Here is an 18,296-nt window from a genome sequence, read left to right as displayed (position 1 = left end):
CTGCGTGGGGCCACAGAAAGACCGAGACAAGACACACTGCTCTGCCCAACTCAGCAAGAGGATGGGGAGACGATCAACCAGCTGGTCATTGGCTCCCAGGACCTGCACGGGGGCCTGGAAGGTAGAAGGTGGCTCCCATCCTCACATGCAGGTGGCCCTGGGGAGAATGGGGAGATGTGGCCATGCAGATCCCAGAGGCTTGGAGTGAGTGGGGAGGGACATGTCAGGCCTGCACCTGTCGCCCTCTAGCCCAGATCACTTCGCAAGGATCTGATCATGTCTCCCCTCCATCCCTTAAATGCAGCTGGTCCCCAATTAAAAGGCCATTTCCTGCAACCCAGCATGGCCCCACCCTTCTTGGCTGGGTTCGTCAGTTCTGATCCCCAGAAGGTCAGACGCAGAATCAGATCCCATGTCTGATGAGCAGCATGTTTCATGGGCTGGCGTTTCCATGACCTGGAGCTGCAGCTCGTGACTCGTGCGGCCAAGTGGGAACCAGATGCTGACCCTGGGACAGAAATGAGCCCTTATCCGAGACTCGGCTTTCAACTCGCAAACATGGCTGTGTTGAAGGGTCTACTCGTCCACCCGCGGCCTGGGACAGCAGACTCCTGCCTGGGGAAGGAGGTTGTGGAGCCTCATCGGGTGCGGGCTTCCCTTGCTTTGTAAACATGTTTATCCATGTTACGAAAACTGTTCTACACTGTTAACAACAAACGTTCTGTAGTTGGCTGGAGCTTACTCAGAAAGCAGTTCTGGAAAGTGAGAGAAGGCAGCGACTGTCCCCAACACCCCAAGAAGGTGCCTGACCTGCAGAAGTGCCCCTCGCCTTTCATGGCAGGGACCACGGCAGCAGCAGAAGGTGAAGGGGAGGTTCAGAGAGCAGCTGCAAGGCAGGGATTTGCAGAATGATGTGTGTTCCTAAGTGTGGTGCTAAAGAGTGCAGTTACTTTTGGAAGCCTCATCTTTGTTCCCACACTGCTATCTGCCTTTTCATTTGGCAAAAGTGCTTTTCTCTGCGGTGTCCCTGGGCAGCTGTCCCAGGCTCAGGAAGCCGCGTCCGCTTTCTCCAGGCCAGTCTGGGATGTGGCCAGGCTGCAGTTTGATTTTGAAAACTTGGTCAAGTGCAGACATGCTCTCCCGGCACGCCGGAGAACCCAATTTTTCTTTGGCGGGCTCGCTTTTCACACCTAGTTTTGCATCGCAACACGACCTGCTCCAGCACTCAGCCTCCATCCTGCGCCCTACCTGGCCCGAGTGGCAGTGAGCCCTCTCTCACTGGCTTGGAATCCCGAGCAGGAATGTCCCAGGATCCTAGGCAGGAATGTCCTGGGACGGAGGCGATGAGCAAGGAACGGTGCACCTACAGCCTGAGGGCAGTTTTGGGACCTGCTGGAACCACAGTGGCGGAAGCAAAAGGCAGTTACTGGAGTGGACACTGGTTCACAGGCTTCCGGCTGCCCTCAAAGTGGACCTTCAGATCCAATCCATCCCCGCTCCTTCCCGATTTCTCACCTCCAAGCTCTGCCATGTGAGAGCCTGGCCTGGTTCTAGGCCCCAGTGAGGATACAGGCATGGATGCCTTCCTCAGGGAACTCTACGTGCACAGAGAATCTGGCTTATAGAAAAAACAGCTTTCCCCAAGATACTTCAAAATCCAGAACAGGAGGGAATTTCCTGGCAGTCCAGTGGCCAGGACTCTGCAATTCCACTGCCGGGAGACGCCGGGGTTCAACCCCAGGTTGGGGAACCAAGATCCCACAAGCCATGCGGCACAGCCAAAAAATAAGAATGAAAACAAAATCAGAAACACGAAATCAGTTTCTATCTGAGCCTAGATGTGGAAGTCCACTCGTCTAATACAGGCCAAGCGAGATCGGAACATCCTGCAATTCGATGCAGGCTGGAGCTGAATGGCCATGTGCTCAGGGCTGGAGAGGAAAGCAGACCTGGATGACAAATGCAGATACACAACCACGGCGCTCATGGCAGGCATGACTAATCAACCCCAGCGGTCTTGGTCTCAGACTCCCTGCTGACCCCCGTGGGGCGCCCTGCAAGGCTAGCTGACATCTGCCGGCCATGCTAAGTGGACCCAGTCTGCCTCTTGATTGGGTAAAGGAAGTGAAGGTCAGTGTTCCACACGTGACACCACCACTGTGAGCGTGGAAAGAAGCAGGGAGATGTAGGTAGGGAGGCCCCAGGGGAAGGACGCAAAGGCCCCCCCAGCCAGGCACAGCCCTCCGCAGTCACTCTGGGACGGCCTCTGTTCTGCTGGGGACGGGGGGTGGGGGGGCTTCTGGAGAGGAAGGGGAGAGAGCCCCCCACCCAGGGTGGGGCTGGGCTCTGCGGCAGGTGCCTGGGTTTGCACCCAACTCCTCGCAGCAGGACCTCAGCTGTGCCTGGTACTGTTCCTGGTGGCCTCGGACACCCGCCCTGTCCCAGGGTAACTCTGTCGCTCCCCCCAACTACCAATCCCAAGACAGGGAATCCACTTCCCCACTCCCGGGAAATGGGCTGGCCTTGAACTTCAGTCTGAACCCCCTAGAGTGACAGAGAGGCTGCTCTACCGCTTCCACGGCTGGGCCCCTGGGGTGGGCACCATGCCTTCCAAATTCACAGTGAAACTGAGACCAGCTGTGAGCTGGGCCACACTGGGAGGCAGGACCACAGGTCCAGGGTCCAGCCATCCAGGCCGAGGAGGGGAGGGCTGCCACAGGCCGTCCAGTCCCGGCAGAGCCCTGCTGCCTGCAAGCCAGAAGTTCTGGGGTCATCGGCCGCCCAGCGACAGCACTGATGTGTTCAGCAAGGCAAGGCCAAGGCGGAGAGAGCCCACGTCTCCTCTGACCGGCAGGGACCCATTGCCAGTGCAGCAAGAACCCCCAGAGGCCAGTCCCCAGGCATCCCCAGGACAGATCAAGGCAAGAGATCCTGTGGAGGATGGACTTCCCCAGGTGAGGCGCCTCAGGCAGGGATCAAGCTGGGGGTGGTTCAGTGATGGGACTGGTTCACCAACACGAGCATCCCTGTCAGGGAGTGGCTCCCCCAGTGATGGGCGAGGCTGTCTGCACAGCTCTCACCAGGGCTCGTCTCCAAGGCCTGGCAACAGCAGGATTCTGGGATGGCCTTTTGAAAACAGTGGGGGCTTCCCTGGCGGCTCAGAGGGTAAAGCGTCAACCTGTAATGCGGGAGACCTGTTTTTGATTCCTGGGTCGGGAAGATCCCCTGGAGAAGGCAATGGCAACCCACTCCAGTACTCTTGCCAGAAAATCCCATGGACGGAGGAGACTGGCAGGCTACAGCCTCTGGGATCGCAGAATTAGACATGACAGAGCGACTTCACTTTCTTCTTTCTTTTGAAAACAGAGTGGGTTGCCATTTCCTTCTCTAGGGTATCTTGCCTACCCGAGGACTGAACCCCTGTCTCCTGCATTGCAGCTGGATTCTTCACTGACTGAGCCACCAGGGAACACTCTGGGAAACCAGAAAATCTGTGTAGATTGGGAGTTTGTGATGGACAAGCACACACAGTTATGTTTTAGGATAACCAACAAAGACCTACTGAAAGGCACAGGGAACTCTGCTCAGTATTGTGTAATAACCTAAATGGGAAATAAATTTGGAAAAGAACAGGTACATGGATATGAATAACTGAATCGCTTTGCTGTACACCTGAAACTAATACAACATTGTTAACCAACTGTATTCCAATATGAAACCACTAAGAAAAAAAGGTTAGTGCAACTTGCTTTATTTATGATACTTGACTGGGGTGGTCAGGCACAGAACCCAAGTCATCTCTAAAGTATGGCTGTGCGGGCACTGCTCACAGGTTGCCCAGGGATGAGCAGTACCATCAGGCAGGAAGGAAGCCCAGTGGTCACTGTACACACAGCCCTTTCCCGAAAGACCATCAGCAACTTGAATGCCCCTCAGTCTTCCAAAGCCAGATTCCTCTCCTCAGCTGTGAATACGCTAGTAAGCACCGCCCTGGCGTGAAAAACCGCAAGTATGGGGAGCTCTGGCCCTCTGCGTCCTCAGGCAGGGGCGGCGCTGCTGGGGGGTGAACCACACTAGGGGGCTCCCCAGAAGGCTGAGCGTGCCCCATGGTGGGGGTGCTGGTTTGCAGCCACTCCTCAGTCCTGATTTTAGTGACCTCTATAAAGGTAGCTGTAGGCTCGGTCCAGATGGCTACAGAGCGGCCCAATAAGTAGCTTAGCTTCTTAAATAAAACATGGATCTTAATGAGTCATGGCCTCCGAGTGAGATGCTCTCAGGCCATCTCGCCTTAGCTCAGGTTAACAGCTGGACAGAAAGCTGGTGAGCTGGAGGCTCACAGGCTCTCCAGGGCCCTGGCCACTGCCCACACCCCACCCCAGGCTCACTGGGCAGACACGTGAACCCAGGGTGCACACGACGGCAGCTTCTGGAAGCAGAGGTCTAGACTTGTGGGAAGCACGCCATCTAGTTTAAAAAACAGTACAATCTGGGACTTCCCTGGTGGTGCAGTGGTTAAGAACCCACCTTGCAGGGGATGTGGGTTCGATCCCTGGTCAGGGATCTAAGATCCCACTTGCCACAGAGCAGCTAAGCCCGTGCGCCATGACTACCGAAGCCCACACACTCGGGAGTCTGTGTGCCACAATCAAAGTTCCCACAGGACGCAGCGAGGTCCTAAGTGCCATGACTGAGACCCGCTCTGCATCTCCAGAAAGACCAGCGCCACCGTCACTTTAACTGACCCCTCAGAGCCACCCAGGTGAACTGTCCTGGCAGCCTGAGCTGTGTAGGGTCCACACCACGCTGGGGAACTGGAACTGAGAAAAAGAAGCGACTGACACTTTTCCTTTGCCCAATAGAGCTGAAGAACAAAACCAGGCCCATTTTGCACTTTCTCAGACACTCACACACAGGCAGGCTGTCTGGCATCTAGACGCCCCGACTCTGCTGCACTGGACACGCTACTTGCAGGGTGGCCCCGGGTCTTCAGTGCTCCCCCCAGTCTCCAGGGAGCCTCCTGTGCGCCCGCTGAACCCCTCTGCCCAGAAGAAGCACCTGACGTTCTGCCTGGAAACCTACTGCTTTCGGCAGGGGGCGGGGCAAACATCACCCACATCAGCGCGCAAGAGACCCTCCCAGCTGACCGGTCCAGAGGAAACCACACTGAGCGCCACGGAGAAGCAAACCCGCCACCAAGAAACACATTTGAAGCAGCCAAGGACGCGTGGCTCTGCTTCTGACTTTTCGGTCAAATGACCTAATGGTCCTTATGTCCCCCAAAGGCTCAGTCTCATGTGGGTGGTCCCACAGCTTCCGGGATGCGGTGTGGGGGCAGGGCTGCAGGCTCTGGGCTTGGGGAACAGCAGGTCTCTGGGTGCGAGGACCACTGGTTCCCAGTCCAGGTGAGGCTGCACCTTTGCCCCCCTCAACATGGGGGAAGAGTCTCTGGAGGGGCAAGTGACCAGGCAGCTTATGCCTGGAGCGGCTGGGAACATATGCACGCCTCCTTTCCAATCAACGGCGTCCGTGGGAGCCTCTGGAGCCTCTGCTCTTAGTGTGGGGGTTGCCAGGAGTCACAAGCCCCTCCATGGCCCCCGCCACCAGTGACTCGAGCCTCTCACCCATCCTTCCTGGTGGCAGCTCCTCCAAGGCCCTGCCAAGGAGATGAGCCCACAGCAGGAACTTCTCAAGGACAAAGGAGGCTCCCAGGCCACGTGTGACAGTGACCCTGGTGAACTCAACGCCGTGTCTCAGCGGTCGAGCTCACCCACCACTCCTTGGTCAGGGCCCGGCTAACCTTCCCCGGGACCAGGGCTCCCGCAGCAGGAGGTGGGCACTGGCTGAGAGGTGGGCGTCCAGGGCCTGCTCCCTGGCGTGTGGGCAGCTGCCACACTCTGGTCCCAGATCACAAGCCGGGGTGTTCAGAAACCCGTCGCCCACCCCCACCCCAGCCTCAACACTGGGCGGGGGAAGCTGAGCAGCCCAGGTTGGTGGTCTCCGCTTGGCTGGGGGCTGAGCCCCTGAGCCTTGGAGACTTCTAGGAAGGCCCTGCCCACGGCATGGGGGTGGGGGGGACGCCAGTGGAAGCCACTCACTGTATATTTCGCTTGAGTATTTCTCAAGTTCTAAAAACGTGCCCGTAGCAACGACACAAGGTGATGTTTGAGAGAAACACAGTGAAGTAAAGATGAGAAAAGAACCGACAGATGCCAGGAGTCTGGCAGAGGCAGGCGCTATACACCCACAGCCCAGCCCGAGTGCCGCCCGCCTGTGACGGGCTCGCGCGGGGCTGGCGGGACCCCAGGGGCAGGAAGACCCACAGAGGGGTCCTCACCAAGCCAAGGACACCCCAGTCTTCTCGATTCCTGAAGGGCCACTCCTTCCAAAGCACAGGAAACAGCAGTGGAACAAGCCTGGCTCTGCGAGCCCCCCAGTCAAGGTCGGGGGTCACAGCGGACACACCACGAGGAGGGCAGGGCTGCTCACGGGTGCTGCCCGCCCGGGGTGCTGCCTCTGCGGTTGACTCGTCCCCTCTGATCAGAAGGACTGGCTCCACCAGGGCCCCTGAGGAACAGACAACGTGCCCTTCTCCCTAAAGGCCCCTGGAAGAGCCTGGCAGACTCAGGCTTATGTTTCTAACTGCACTGCCTGAGCCGAGGGCCCATAAAAACAAAACACTGCCCTGCTGCTTAGCCGCGGCAGCCACTAAGGCCAGGAAGTAGACAGAACAGGGACAAGGCTTTCGGTTTATTGCAGTTTTACAGGGGGCTCTAAAACCGAAAGGAAAGTGAGTCTTAAGCACCCTTTCACAGGCTTGCTGTCCGGCGGGCCGGAGGCCAAGCGTGCTGCCCTCGGGCCCCAAAGCAGCCAGGAAGTTCATTCTCCCGAGTGCGACAGCTGGTCGGACGTCCCCACCCTGCTCTTTTCCGCTATAACTTTTTCTTAAAACTTAATGATGTCTTAAGCAATCCAGGCTCAAAGCCCAGTTCACAGGAAAACACTAGAACCCATCACAAAGCCATATTTATCCCTTCAAATAAAAAGCTTCTCACAGAAAGCTCTCCAGCAGGGAAGCTGGTGGGGTGAAGAGGGGAAGTTGTAAGGACCGCGGCTGGAGGGGAAGGGACAGGCCTGGGCCGGGGTGCTGATGACAACATTCACCCCACCCCACCCCCAGGCAGAGAGCCCCCTCAACTGAGCAGAACCGCCCCTTCCCCATGGACTTGGCAATGCCAACCAAGGGCTGGATGATGGAAGCGGCAGATACCCTGGGGAGGAAGCCAGCCGCCAGCTGCCGAAGTAGCCCAGCCAGGCCCCAAGCCTGTGCCTGTGAGCTCAGCAGCTTCAACTGGGCAAGGCCATGGGACAAATTTGTCTGAAATTTCAGATGAGAGGCAGGAAGCGGTCACAGGGTAGCAGCCTGTCAGTGGGAGGGGGCAGGCTGGGGCGGCGGGGGAGAGGACATTACACTGCACACCTCGGGCCAGTGCTGGCTTCTCTGGACATGTGGTTGAGGGCAGCAAAAATTCGGCTCTTGATTGCTCAGAAAAAGGGTCTTTGGAGCGATGGACTCCGTGGTCCCGTCTTAGGCACAATGTGAACCTTACAACAATCTCATTCCCCTCTTTACCGTGGTGGCTAGGAAGCTCAGCATGAAATCCTTTCCTGTCTTTTGTGCACAGGACAATGGGGAGTCCTCTCTGAGCTCTGGCTGCATCCCCCAGCTTCATCTTTTCCTGCCCTTATTATTTCTCCATCTACTCAATTTTACCCTTGTGTGTGTGTTAGAGCCCTTCTGAGAGCCAAGCTTAAATCCTCTTAGGATCAAGGAACATTTGACATTCCATTTAATCACACAGAATTAATTTTGGTGACTTCCCCAGGAGGGAGCACAGTACGGAGAACAAGGGCTTGGCTCAACAGCAGAGCCATGCGTGTCCCAGGGCAGCTTGTGGGGCACCAGCTGGGGACAGGCAAGTGCCTGCAGGTGCCCTGGGAGCCACCAGCGCTGAGCTTCTGCTGTGCAAAGCCTGGGCCCATCCACATGATGGGGTCCTCAGAAGGCTGGGGAGGGGGCCCCAACTTGCCCTCAATGTTGCACCTGGGGAGGTGAAGCTCACTGCACCTTGGGGCTCATGCTCCAGAATCACCCTCTTGACTGCCTCTTGCAGGCGTGGACCAGCGCTCCCAGCTCCCAGCTCCCAGCGCTACTGAATTTCCTGAGCTGTGCTTGGTGCTTCCTCCTGACACAGCGACCAAGAACAGTTTGGAGTCAGACAGGCTGGCCCAAAGTCCTTGCCCTGCTGTGTGACCTGGGGAAGAATCGAACCCCTCTGAGCCTCAGAGTTTTCATTTTAAAAAGGGAAATTGTCGAGAGTCTTCCTGGGAATCAGATGCGATCACTGCGCCCAGATGCTGCAGGGCAGTGACACTGATTGGGCTGGGTAGGTCCGGAGGCACTCAGGGGTGGCTTCGCTGACCCCAGTCTTGGAGAGGGCAAGAGGCCTATCAGGGGAACTTGGGACCAGGAGGGCCCCCTGAGCCCTGCGGGGGCTCTGAGTTCCGATCAAGTCAGTATTGGGAGGACCCGCTCCCCAGTGGCCTCGCCAGCACTTCACAGGAGTCAGATACAGAGCCCTGACTCCCCTCCTGGCCCGTCCAGAGAGCTCGCTCAGGACAAACTCGGCACCAGGGCTTCCTCACCCAGCCCTCCCACAGTTAAACAAGGAGTTGTTCCGCTCACATCTGCAAACCCTTCCTGGGATCAATTCTCAACCGAGCTTGGGAAAACACATCCCCAAGAGTCGCCCACCCCTTGGTGGAGACAAGTGTTTACAGGTTTGATTTTATGCTCTCCGAACGATTTGGCAAAGGGTGCTTTATTCATACGCCAAGCACCACTGCTGGGCTACATTTAACTGCCTGTTAAATTGTCCTGTTAAAGCTGTCCCTTCCTGTTCCTTGAGCAGGAGGGAGCACGTAGAAGTCAATAGTCTTGTTTTTTCCCCATTACATGAAAAACAACTAAAAACGTGCTTTGTGCATCAGCCAGCCCGGAGGAGGGTAAAACACACCTAGCAGCGGTACATTAGGTACACGTAGGCTCTACGTTGCTAACGCGGGCTATGTGACGGATGAAAGCGCTATTTCCCTTTCATAAACTTAAAGAAAAATAACTCCATGTACCAGCAAAGAACCTAAGAAATGGCTTCAGAATTCTTGCCTTGAATAATCTTGGGGACAAAAAATAGGTTCCAAACACCTGCAAATCTTCCACATTAATATATGTTGATTTTTCTCTTTTAAAAATGGTGCTTGGGGCTCCCTTGGTAGCACGCTGGTAAAGACTCCACCTGCCAACGCAGGAGACGTGGGTGCGATTCCCGATCCGCGAAGATCCCACGTGCTGTGCAGCAGCTAAGCCTGTGTGTCACAACTCTCGAGCCTGGGAGCCACAACTACGGAGGCCCACGCTCAGAACAAGAGAAGCTGCCGCCACGAGAAGCTCGCACCCCCGACTAGAGAGCAGCCCCGTCACCGCGCCAGGGAAAAGCCCGCAGACAGCCATGAAGACCCAGCACAGCCAAAGGCAAGCGGTAAGATGAATAAGCAAAAATGGCGCTTGGACAGCTGGGCATCCACCGGCAAAATAATGCGGAGGAAGCCTCCCCACCCGCCAACTCTATATTCAAGTCAACTCAGGATGCTAACACTCCAGACTTTTTAGGAAGAAAACACAGGCATAAAGCTTCATGACCTTGGAGGAGGACAGCAAAACCACAAGCAACCAGAGGGAAAAGAAAGAAACTGGACTTTATCAAAAGGAAACCTTCTGTGCTTCCAGGCACCACGGGAGAAAATGTTTGCCGGTCAGGTGTCTGGTACCAAAAGCCAGTGAGGACTCTGGGTTTTGCTTCCTGGCCTACCCAGGTCCCACCCAGAAGAATGTGAACTGGAGAAGCCCTGTGTGGACAATGGACACTCAAGGGCAAAGGTCACGTGAGGAAGTAACGTGGCGAGGGGGTGTGCTGGCTTGGCCTCTTCTCGGGTAGATAAACGCACCACAGCTCGCCCCGTCTTGGGGCTCATGTCCCTGGGAAAGTCTAGCTGCTGCTCTGGACGAGACTGCCAATTCTCAAAATGCAGAGAGGAGTTGGGGGCTGGAAAGAGATGCTAATCCACAAAACTGTTATCCGCAGACAGAGCCACATGGGACAGGCTGCTTCTGAAGGCAGAGGCCCTGCTGCACGGGCCCTACTCTTTTTACTCAGACCTGCTTTCCAGAACTAGAAGACAAAATGCCTGAGAGATGAGAAGGCTTGGCCACCCTGTGCTGGGCAGCCTGGCCACACAGAGGGTCTGGCGGCGGGAACGCGGCAGAGCTGGCTGGTGTCCAGCCATAGTCCTGGCCCCACGTTCCCTCGTGAGCACACGGATCGATTCCTTTAAACTGAATGGCAGGAAAGTGCAGCAAGAATAACTTCATTAATCACGTTCTCCGTGTCCCTTACCATGCCAGGTTGAAAACCTGTTAAACAAGGACCTCGGAGCCCCCCAAGCAGCCAGGAGCCCACTCCCCCCACCCCTTATTGGGTGGAGTTTATTAGACAGTCCACACCTACATCCCCACATGGGATTTCCCCGGGGGTCCAGTGCTCCCAGTGCATGGGGCATGGGTTTGATCCCTGGTGAGGGAACTAAGATCCCACATGCCACAGTCAAAGAAAATAAATAATAGTAATAATAGTAAGAAGAAAACCCAAAGCCCAAGTCCCCACAGACCACACTCCTTGTACGACCATGGATACACACGCCTGGCAGCGGGGATCAGGGCAGACAGAGCTGGGAGTGGAATGCCGCAGAGATGAATTGACAGAAGTGTCCAGAGACCCGGTTCTGTGAAAGGCCTGTTTGGCTCAGCCTCACCCAGGCCTGGCAGCACTGCCCTCTGCCCGCTGCGTGGACAGCAGCTGGAACACCACCAGGCCACAGCTCACCCGGATGCCGGCCTCCGTGGACAGAAGGACCCAGTCCACACCTGAGAGGTCAGAGTGGGCCTTTCTGAGGGACAGAGAGCTTGGGATAGGGCCAGTCTGTGAGCTGAATGCCCCACGGCCAGACAGACTCCCACCTCCGGGCCTGGGAAGTGACCCAGGACAATGACAATGACCAGGGCAGGCCTGGCTGATGGGCACCCTGGGTGAGGAGGGAGAGTGAACCAAAGGGGGAGCTGGGACTCTCAACCCAGGTGCAAGCGGCCAGCCCCCCAAAATGTCTCAAAGCAAAGCCGCTCAGTCGTGTCCGACTCTTTGTGACCCCGCAGACTGTAACCTACCAGGCCCCTCCGTCCATGGGATTTTCCAGCCAAGAGTACTGGAGTGGGTTGCCCTTTCCTTCTCCGTTTTCCTTCTGCCAGCCCCAAACACCTCCCAGATACAAAAGCAAAACCAAGCCTGTTGATTCCACTGACCTGGGACTCGCGTCAGGTGTTGGAATGGCCTGCCAGCACCTTGAAAGTGCACAGCTCCTTCCTGAGAGCTTGATTTGGAAGTGACTGCTGGGGAGAAGAAGAGCTGTGGACAAACCCCCTTCCAGCTGAACTGAGGCTAGGATTTCCTGATCATGGAGGTAGAGGTCGACCAGCAAGGGAAGCCTGGAGATGCCCCAGGGAGCCCCAGGCAGCAGCCAGGACCTCAACAGCCTTCCCGGGAACAAACACTGACACACACACACAGCCACCCTCTCGCCGGTTTGCACAGTGACCTCTCCCTCGGCCTGACCACCACGGCTGCAGTTTGACGCTCATTCTGGAGTCAGAGCCCTGCGCTCAGTGCCCCCTGCCAGGGCGCAGGCTCTGGATGCATTTCAAGTGCTGCAGGCTCCCCACGTGTGTCCTTATCGCATTATGGTGACTGTCTTTTTATTTACTAACTGGGTGGCCAGTGGTGGGAATGCCCAGAAGCCCGGGCTGGGCTGCACCCACGTGTGAGTGCCCAACACGTGACCCCAGGCCTGGAACACAGCGGGGGCTGGAGCAGTGCTGAGGGATCCAGCCCCAAGCTCTGGCCCTGCCCTGCTCAGCCAGGGCTCTGGGCTAAGGAACGCTCCCTGGACCACAGCCCAGAGTCCTGCTCCCTTCACACATCTCCTGGGGTTAGGATGTAGGGTCTTAACAATGGAACACCTAGGGTCAGCATCCCAGTGCTTGCTCTCTGCAGGGCCAGCTAGCTCCCAGGCTCAGTCCCCACACCCAGTTCCCGAATGTAGACATGCAGGGGGCTGGCTGAGCCCACCCTTCTTGGTCCAGCTCTGCTTTGAGGTTGGGGAGTGGGTGTGATCAGCTGCCTTGGTGGGAGGGTGTCTTTGGGGGTCTCATGGCACCCATCTCCAGGCTGATGGTTTCTGGGTCATCATTCTCAGAACCAGTGAATCATTTGGACCCCACTCTCTAGCACAGATCTTCCTGTGCAGAGGGACCTTCAAACAAAGGCAGGGACATGGGAGGAGTCCCCAGGTGTGAGAGGGCCAGAGAAGAACAAACCTCCATTCAGATCCAATGGGACTTCTGACCCAGGGGACCCAGCATGCACACCTACGGTGCTGGAAACCACTGCTACGACATTAGCAGGAGTGAAGCAAAAGTGACCGGTTCCTGTTGACCTAACACTGTGACACCACCAGCCTCTCCCATAGCCCCCATGTAAACGGGCCCCAGACATCCCGTCTCCTGTCCTGAGGGGTCTCTGGGCAGTGTCCCCAGGAACTAGATGGGGATTACAGATGCACTTCATCAATCGAGCTGTATCTAGAAAAATGCCTGGACAGAAACCAAAAGGGGCCAGAAAAAGATTGGGCTGGGGCTGTGCTTCTCACACTGGAAGCTCTGCGGCCCCTGCAGCCCACGTGTGTGGCTGTGTTCAGGGGGACAAACCCGTGAAGATGGCCGCGGAGCTGCTGTTTACGCGATGCGTCCGGCTGCACCAGCTCAGGGAGGGCTCGGGCAACAGCAAATCCTTGGCTGCGGTCAATGCCACGTGACACAGGGGAGGGGGCATTGCTGGGTGACAGCCACTGCCAGAAGGTTCCGCAGCCTGTGCCCCAGTCGAGCAGGTCAGCGTGTAAACAGCAGCAGATCCAGCAGGTACCGCCGCTCACATGGGTCTGACAGGTAGCCCCAGTAATCCCGCATCACAGGAGCTGCGGGCTGCTCCAGGGGCCTGTCCTCACCTGGCTACCCTCAACTGCCCAGTCCACAGGAGCCAGTTATTTATACCAACAAAGCCAACCAAAATGAAGCAGGTAGGTCACGGACAGAGAAAAGCAAATACAAATTAAAATATGTACTCAAGGATGTGCCGTACAACGCGGGGAATATAGCCACTACTTTGTAATAACTGCAAATGGAAAGTCACTTGGAAAAACACACAAAAGATGAAAAAGATTAAAATATCCAAAGCACATAAAACCAAGCGCTCAGAAACAAACAAGCCACCCACTGCAAGCGTTCGGATCACCAGTCTGGACAGAGAGAGGAGAGAGGCCTCCTCCCGGCACCCCTGCCCTGCCAGATCAGGAGCAAACATGCGAATTAGGTGAAGACCAGAATGAAGATTTATTCAAGCTGGTTGTGCCGCAAATGACTGAGGCGGTGGGATCTGGATTGAAAGATCACCGTCTCCCGTTTCAGCTCGGGGAGGTGGGGCTGTCCCCATGAGCTTCAGGTTTCCGGACCCGAGGTCTACAGTGCATCCCTGAGACCTCAGTCTCCCCGGGGGCAGAGTGACCGCCCGGAGTAGGAGTGTAGGCTCCAACAGATCCCAATCGGCTATTGCCTTTAGGAATCCTGCCTCACAAAATGTCTCGTATCCAGGCTCAACACTCCCGGGGCAAGCCGAGCACCTACCCCCACCCCACTCCCTGCTTTTGGGGGAGGGCTATGATGACACACTCAACATTCAAGAAGGAATGAGAGGAAACACTGCTACGGGACAGATCATCTGACAGAGAGATTTATTTGCTGGCAGACTTCCGACTGCAGGCTTCTTGGCACTGGCTTGCTGCCATGCAAATGAAACAAAAATCAATATCCCTAGGTCTGCAGAAACGTGTGTTAACAATCACACTCCAAACAACTTAAATAAGATCCCTCGCCCCGTCCCCAAATAACAGCAACTGTTTTTGTTAGAAGGCAGTGCAAAATAAACAGAAATGAAAAGAAGAAGAAAAGAAGGCAATTTAACAGGTCCTCCTTCAGCAAAACCTTTCCAGGACTTGAGCACGCAGATAATCTTTCTGTGATTATGACCAAACCCTCCCGTTGCTTAGCAACACATAATTAAGGAATATGTTTTCAGATCCGCTTTGCAAGCCCAGCCATTATCAGATGAAATTACTGAAGCAACAAATGTCATCGCCATGCAAATTAGTTGGTTGCAAAGAAAGAATGTTTGACGGTGAGGGGGAAGATACAGGCCCTGGGAAACATTATCTGACTTTTCTTCTGCCACATACTGATTTTAAAAAGTCAAATACATTTTATATAAGACTGAAAAAGAAAATCTATACATGAGACAAAACTAGAATATATAGAGAGACAACAGAGAAATTCAACCAATGCTTCTCTGGAAATAAGAAAGAAACGTGTGAAGGTCAACTTGTAAAGCAACAGCCCCACTTCAGCCTGCGAGTAGCTTAACCATCACCAGCTTCACCAACATAACAGATAAACCTAATGCTTATCTCAGGGCTACCACATCAGGCTACCAGGTCCCATCCACAGCTATTTAAGAGGTATTTTCAAAAAGGTCCCTCTTATTTTTACCACAATTCTCATCCCACTATATCCACCCTATAATGCTAGTAATTCATTAAAATAAAAAAAGTCATTGAAAAAAGGTGCAGTTTTCTAAACTGTTGACGGGAACAGGGAAAGAAAGGAAGAAAGATTTACAGCTTAAATGGTCAGTAAGGATTCTAGGGTTGAAATGACAATTCTGAAGCATGGCTCCGAGGGTGTCCACCTGGAATTCTATCCAGGTGCCTGGGACACACACGCACTCAATTCCACTTGGCTCATGGTTTGAAGAGAACAAGCTAGGATCATTCTCTCTTTCCTCCGCATGGAAATACACTCTTCCCTACAAGCAAGCAGAATCCCCAACTGTGTTTTCCAACATGTGAGACTGAGTTTGTTTTTGAAACAGGGAGTTCTAAGGGATTTCAACATCTTTGTTTAACACACAAGTCTGGAAGCACACCCATCTTTAGCTCGGCAGTGATTAACCCTACCTCTGATACTGTGTAGACCCTTCAGAGGGGCGTTTCCACACGAGAAAGCACTTCTGATGGCAAGAATGCTGCCCACTGTACAGGGAGGCGCTGGACAAATACCCAGCATTCTCCAGAGCCACTGAATATGAGCTGGAGAAAACGCCACTGCCAGTGAGCTGAGGGCTTCATCCTGTTCTGAATGATTTCTCCCCTCCCCCATAAAGAGTTGTGCTTCCTCCCATAAAGGGAAATCCACAAATCAGCTTGAGCTCAACTGGAGAAAAAGGAAGGTAATGCCATTCTTAGCGGGTCAGCCTGAAGCACACACACCAGTTTCACCCAGGAGAACCCTCCTGTGTGTTGGCCAGCAGGCTGGGGTGCCCTGTTTGGAGGAGGGGGTGTATAGGTGGGTCTGAGTCGGGGGTGGGTTGGTCTCTCCAGGTTTGGCTGGAGAGCGACAGCAACAGGAACCTGAGGGGCCCACTGTCCATTGCTCAGATCTCGGCCCCCACTGTCCGTCCCCTCAATGTCTCCCCCGAGGAAAAGGCAGGGAGGGGCGCATTACTTGGTTCCGCGGCCAGCATGGTGGAGACGATGATGGGGGCCCCCGTCCGCCGGGCCACCTTCTGGTAGGGCGAGTGAGGCGTGTGGAGGCTCTGGCTGGCTGGCGGCAGGGCGGGGGGCTCCAGGGGCGCGCCGGGCTTCCGCAGGAGCTGGGGCTGCCGTGGGGGCTGGGCACAGGGGAGACCGCTGCGCCACGCTCCCGCTTCAGCAGTTCCATGGGCACCGTGTACGCCGTCGAGTAGGCAGTCCTGGGGCCCGGGTGAGTCAAGGGCACACCGGGCTGCAGCGGGTATGCGGGGCTCGGGCGTGCGGTCAGGGCACAAGGGGTCGGGGAGCTGTACCCGGAGTTGGACGGGAAGTGGGCGGCTTGGGCGCCCACCCTGGGGCCTGAGTAGGTGGCGGCGGTCTCCAGGAGGTGCTGGGAAGGCGCGCTGGAGGGGCGGCGGTGAGCGGGGTCTACAGCCCGAGGGGATGCCGCCTGCAGGGGCCCCGCCTGGGGCTGGGGCTGGGGCTGCAGGGCTGCAGCGCCCAGGCCGACCTGGTCGCCTTGGAGCTCGCTGCGGTGGCTGAAGCTGCTGGAGCGCGTGCGGGGCAAGGGCGGCCCCCTGCCCTGCCTGCGCAGCTGCATCTCCGTCCGGCACCCGCTAGCCAGGCGGCTCAGCACCCGGGCCTGGCCTAGGTTGGGCGCCACGCACTTGATGTCCGCGTCCTCCATGGTGGCCAGGACGGCTGGGGAGTCGAAGCCTTGCTGAAGCAGGGCCACCAGCGTGGCCTCTGACACGCCTTCCGCCCGCAGGAGGGCCAGGAACTCCGGCATCACGCTCCTCTTGCTGCCCCCGGGCCCCTGGAAGGCGGACGGATCGGATTCGCACCTCTCATAAGCCATCCTGGGGTGGACGCCTTCCCGGGCTGGCCCGTAGCCTCGGGGTGGGGCGCTGGGGGCGGTCCCCACGCCGATCCCGGAGGCAGCTGCCGCTCCCGGGTCCACAACCAGGCATGTGGGGGCTGCCTGCCTGGAGGCGGCGGAATCCACCGGCCTCTCGCTTGCATTGTTGTAGACCTGGCCGGTGGGGTAGGCGGGCGCCTCTGCCCCGTACCTGCTGTCCGCTGGCTCCCCGATGTACTGCGCGGGCGAAGGGGCCCTGCTGTGTGATCGCTGCCCCTGGGGGATCATTTTACCTCCAGGGTCCCGGTACAGGTGACCGGTGTCCTGCAGGGCAGGGGCCCGGGCTGCCACTGGCTCCCACGTCATCCTGCCGCCCGGCGCTCCATAACCGGGCAGCGGCTGGCCAGCTCCGGGGTGGCGATGGTGCAGAGGCTCCCCGGGTGCCCGGGCGGCTCCGGCCGGGTCACTGTAGTAATCCCCTGGCAGCAGGGCCCCGCGGGCCGACATCACTGCCTGTCTGCTGTCGTAAAAGGCGAAGTCGGGGACGGAGCTCTTCCTCCCAGCCGCTGTGCTGTAGAAGGCCTCCTGGTAGAGGCAGGGCTCAGCCGCCCCAGGCATGGCGACATCCCGCAGCCCAGGGTACCAAAGGCCCTCTCCGCCTCCATCCGTCAGAGAGCTTCTCCTCCCAGGAGCCTCGGCGACCTCCCAGGGGCCCTCGTACCACCCGGCTGCATCCCAGCTCTGAGATCGACCAATATTTATATGCCTGCTGGGAACCGGCATTGAAAAAGGAAAAAAAAAAAAAAGACTGCGGCCAGAGGCAGAAGAGGAAGGCTTTCTTTATAAATCTTCAATTACATGCATCCGAACCAGACCTGGCTGTATTCTAACCCTTCCGAGACGGCAGGAAGGACCAACTGGGGGTTTTCGATTTCAAAGTATGGCCTGAATTATTAATTCTCCGAAACCTTAGTAGACAAAACACTCACGGTAACTTTGCCTCACTCTCCAACGGTAGCACCAGAGGTTCTTTTCTTTACGGCTCAGTCCCAGAAAGGAGGCTGCAGCCAGCCGGCCCGGCACCCCCGCCTCCCCGCGGCTGGAGCACTCACATGGACCTCTGCTCTCTCAGCGAGCGGATTAGGAGCTAAATAAAACCCCTAAAGCTTTTGTTCCATGTGACATCTCGTTAGACCGATGAAACCGGCTGCGGGCTCCATCCAGGCCTCCCGACCTGCGACTGGGAATTCTTCTCACACTGAAGCCCTGGCTTATTTCCCTCGTCCTCACCAGGGCACTTTTTGGATGAGCCCACCTCCCCATCCTGAAGGTGCCCCCCCCACCCCCGGATCAGGATTGCCTAAAAGTGACAGGAGGAAAACAGAAAAAGGTTGCTTTAATGTCGATGCAATCTTAATCCACCCTGATGAAATGTTAATCCATTGCACACGGCTAAGAACAAATTAAACGTGAACAGGCAGGCGGGATAAGAAAGAAAAAGCCTCACGCATAGTTCTAGAGCAGGAGGTGCCCGAGAGATGGGCCAGGTCTGCCTCCTGATGCTTTGCCAATATTG

The 18,296-nt window shown here is 56.4% G+C and overlaps 1 protein-coding gene across 1 annotated transcript in view; it reads right to left on the bottom strand.

Moving 5' to 3' along the window:
- CTBP2 (C-terminal binding protein 2) overlaps nucleotides 1-17,518 on the bottom strand; it is a 35,581-nt gene extending 18,063 nt beyond the window's left edge. The window contains 2 exon segments of the mRNA XM_027528538.1: nucleotides 15,836-15,991; nucleotides 15,994-17,518. Coding sequence (XP_027384339.1) covers nucleotides 15,836-15,991; nucleotides 15,994-17,503 — 1,666 coding nt within the window. The 5' untranslated portion in view covers nucleotides 17,504-17,518.
- Between the last annotated feature and the right edge of the window lie 778 nt (nucleotides 17,519-18,296).

Source organism: Bos indicus x Bos taurus, chromosome 26 (genome assembly GCF_003369695.1).
Source record: "Bos indicus x Bos taurus breed Angus x Brahman F1 hybrid chromosome 26, Bos_hybrid_MaternalHap_v2.0, whole genome shotgun sequence".
Classification (NCBI taxonomy): domain Eukaryota; kingdom Metazoa; phylum Chordata; class Mammalia; order Artiodactyla; family Bovidae; genus Bos; species Bos indicus x Bos taurus.
This window is presented reverse-complemented; position numbering and strand designations above follow the sequence as displayed.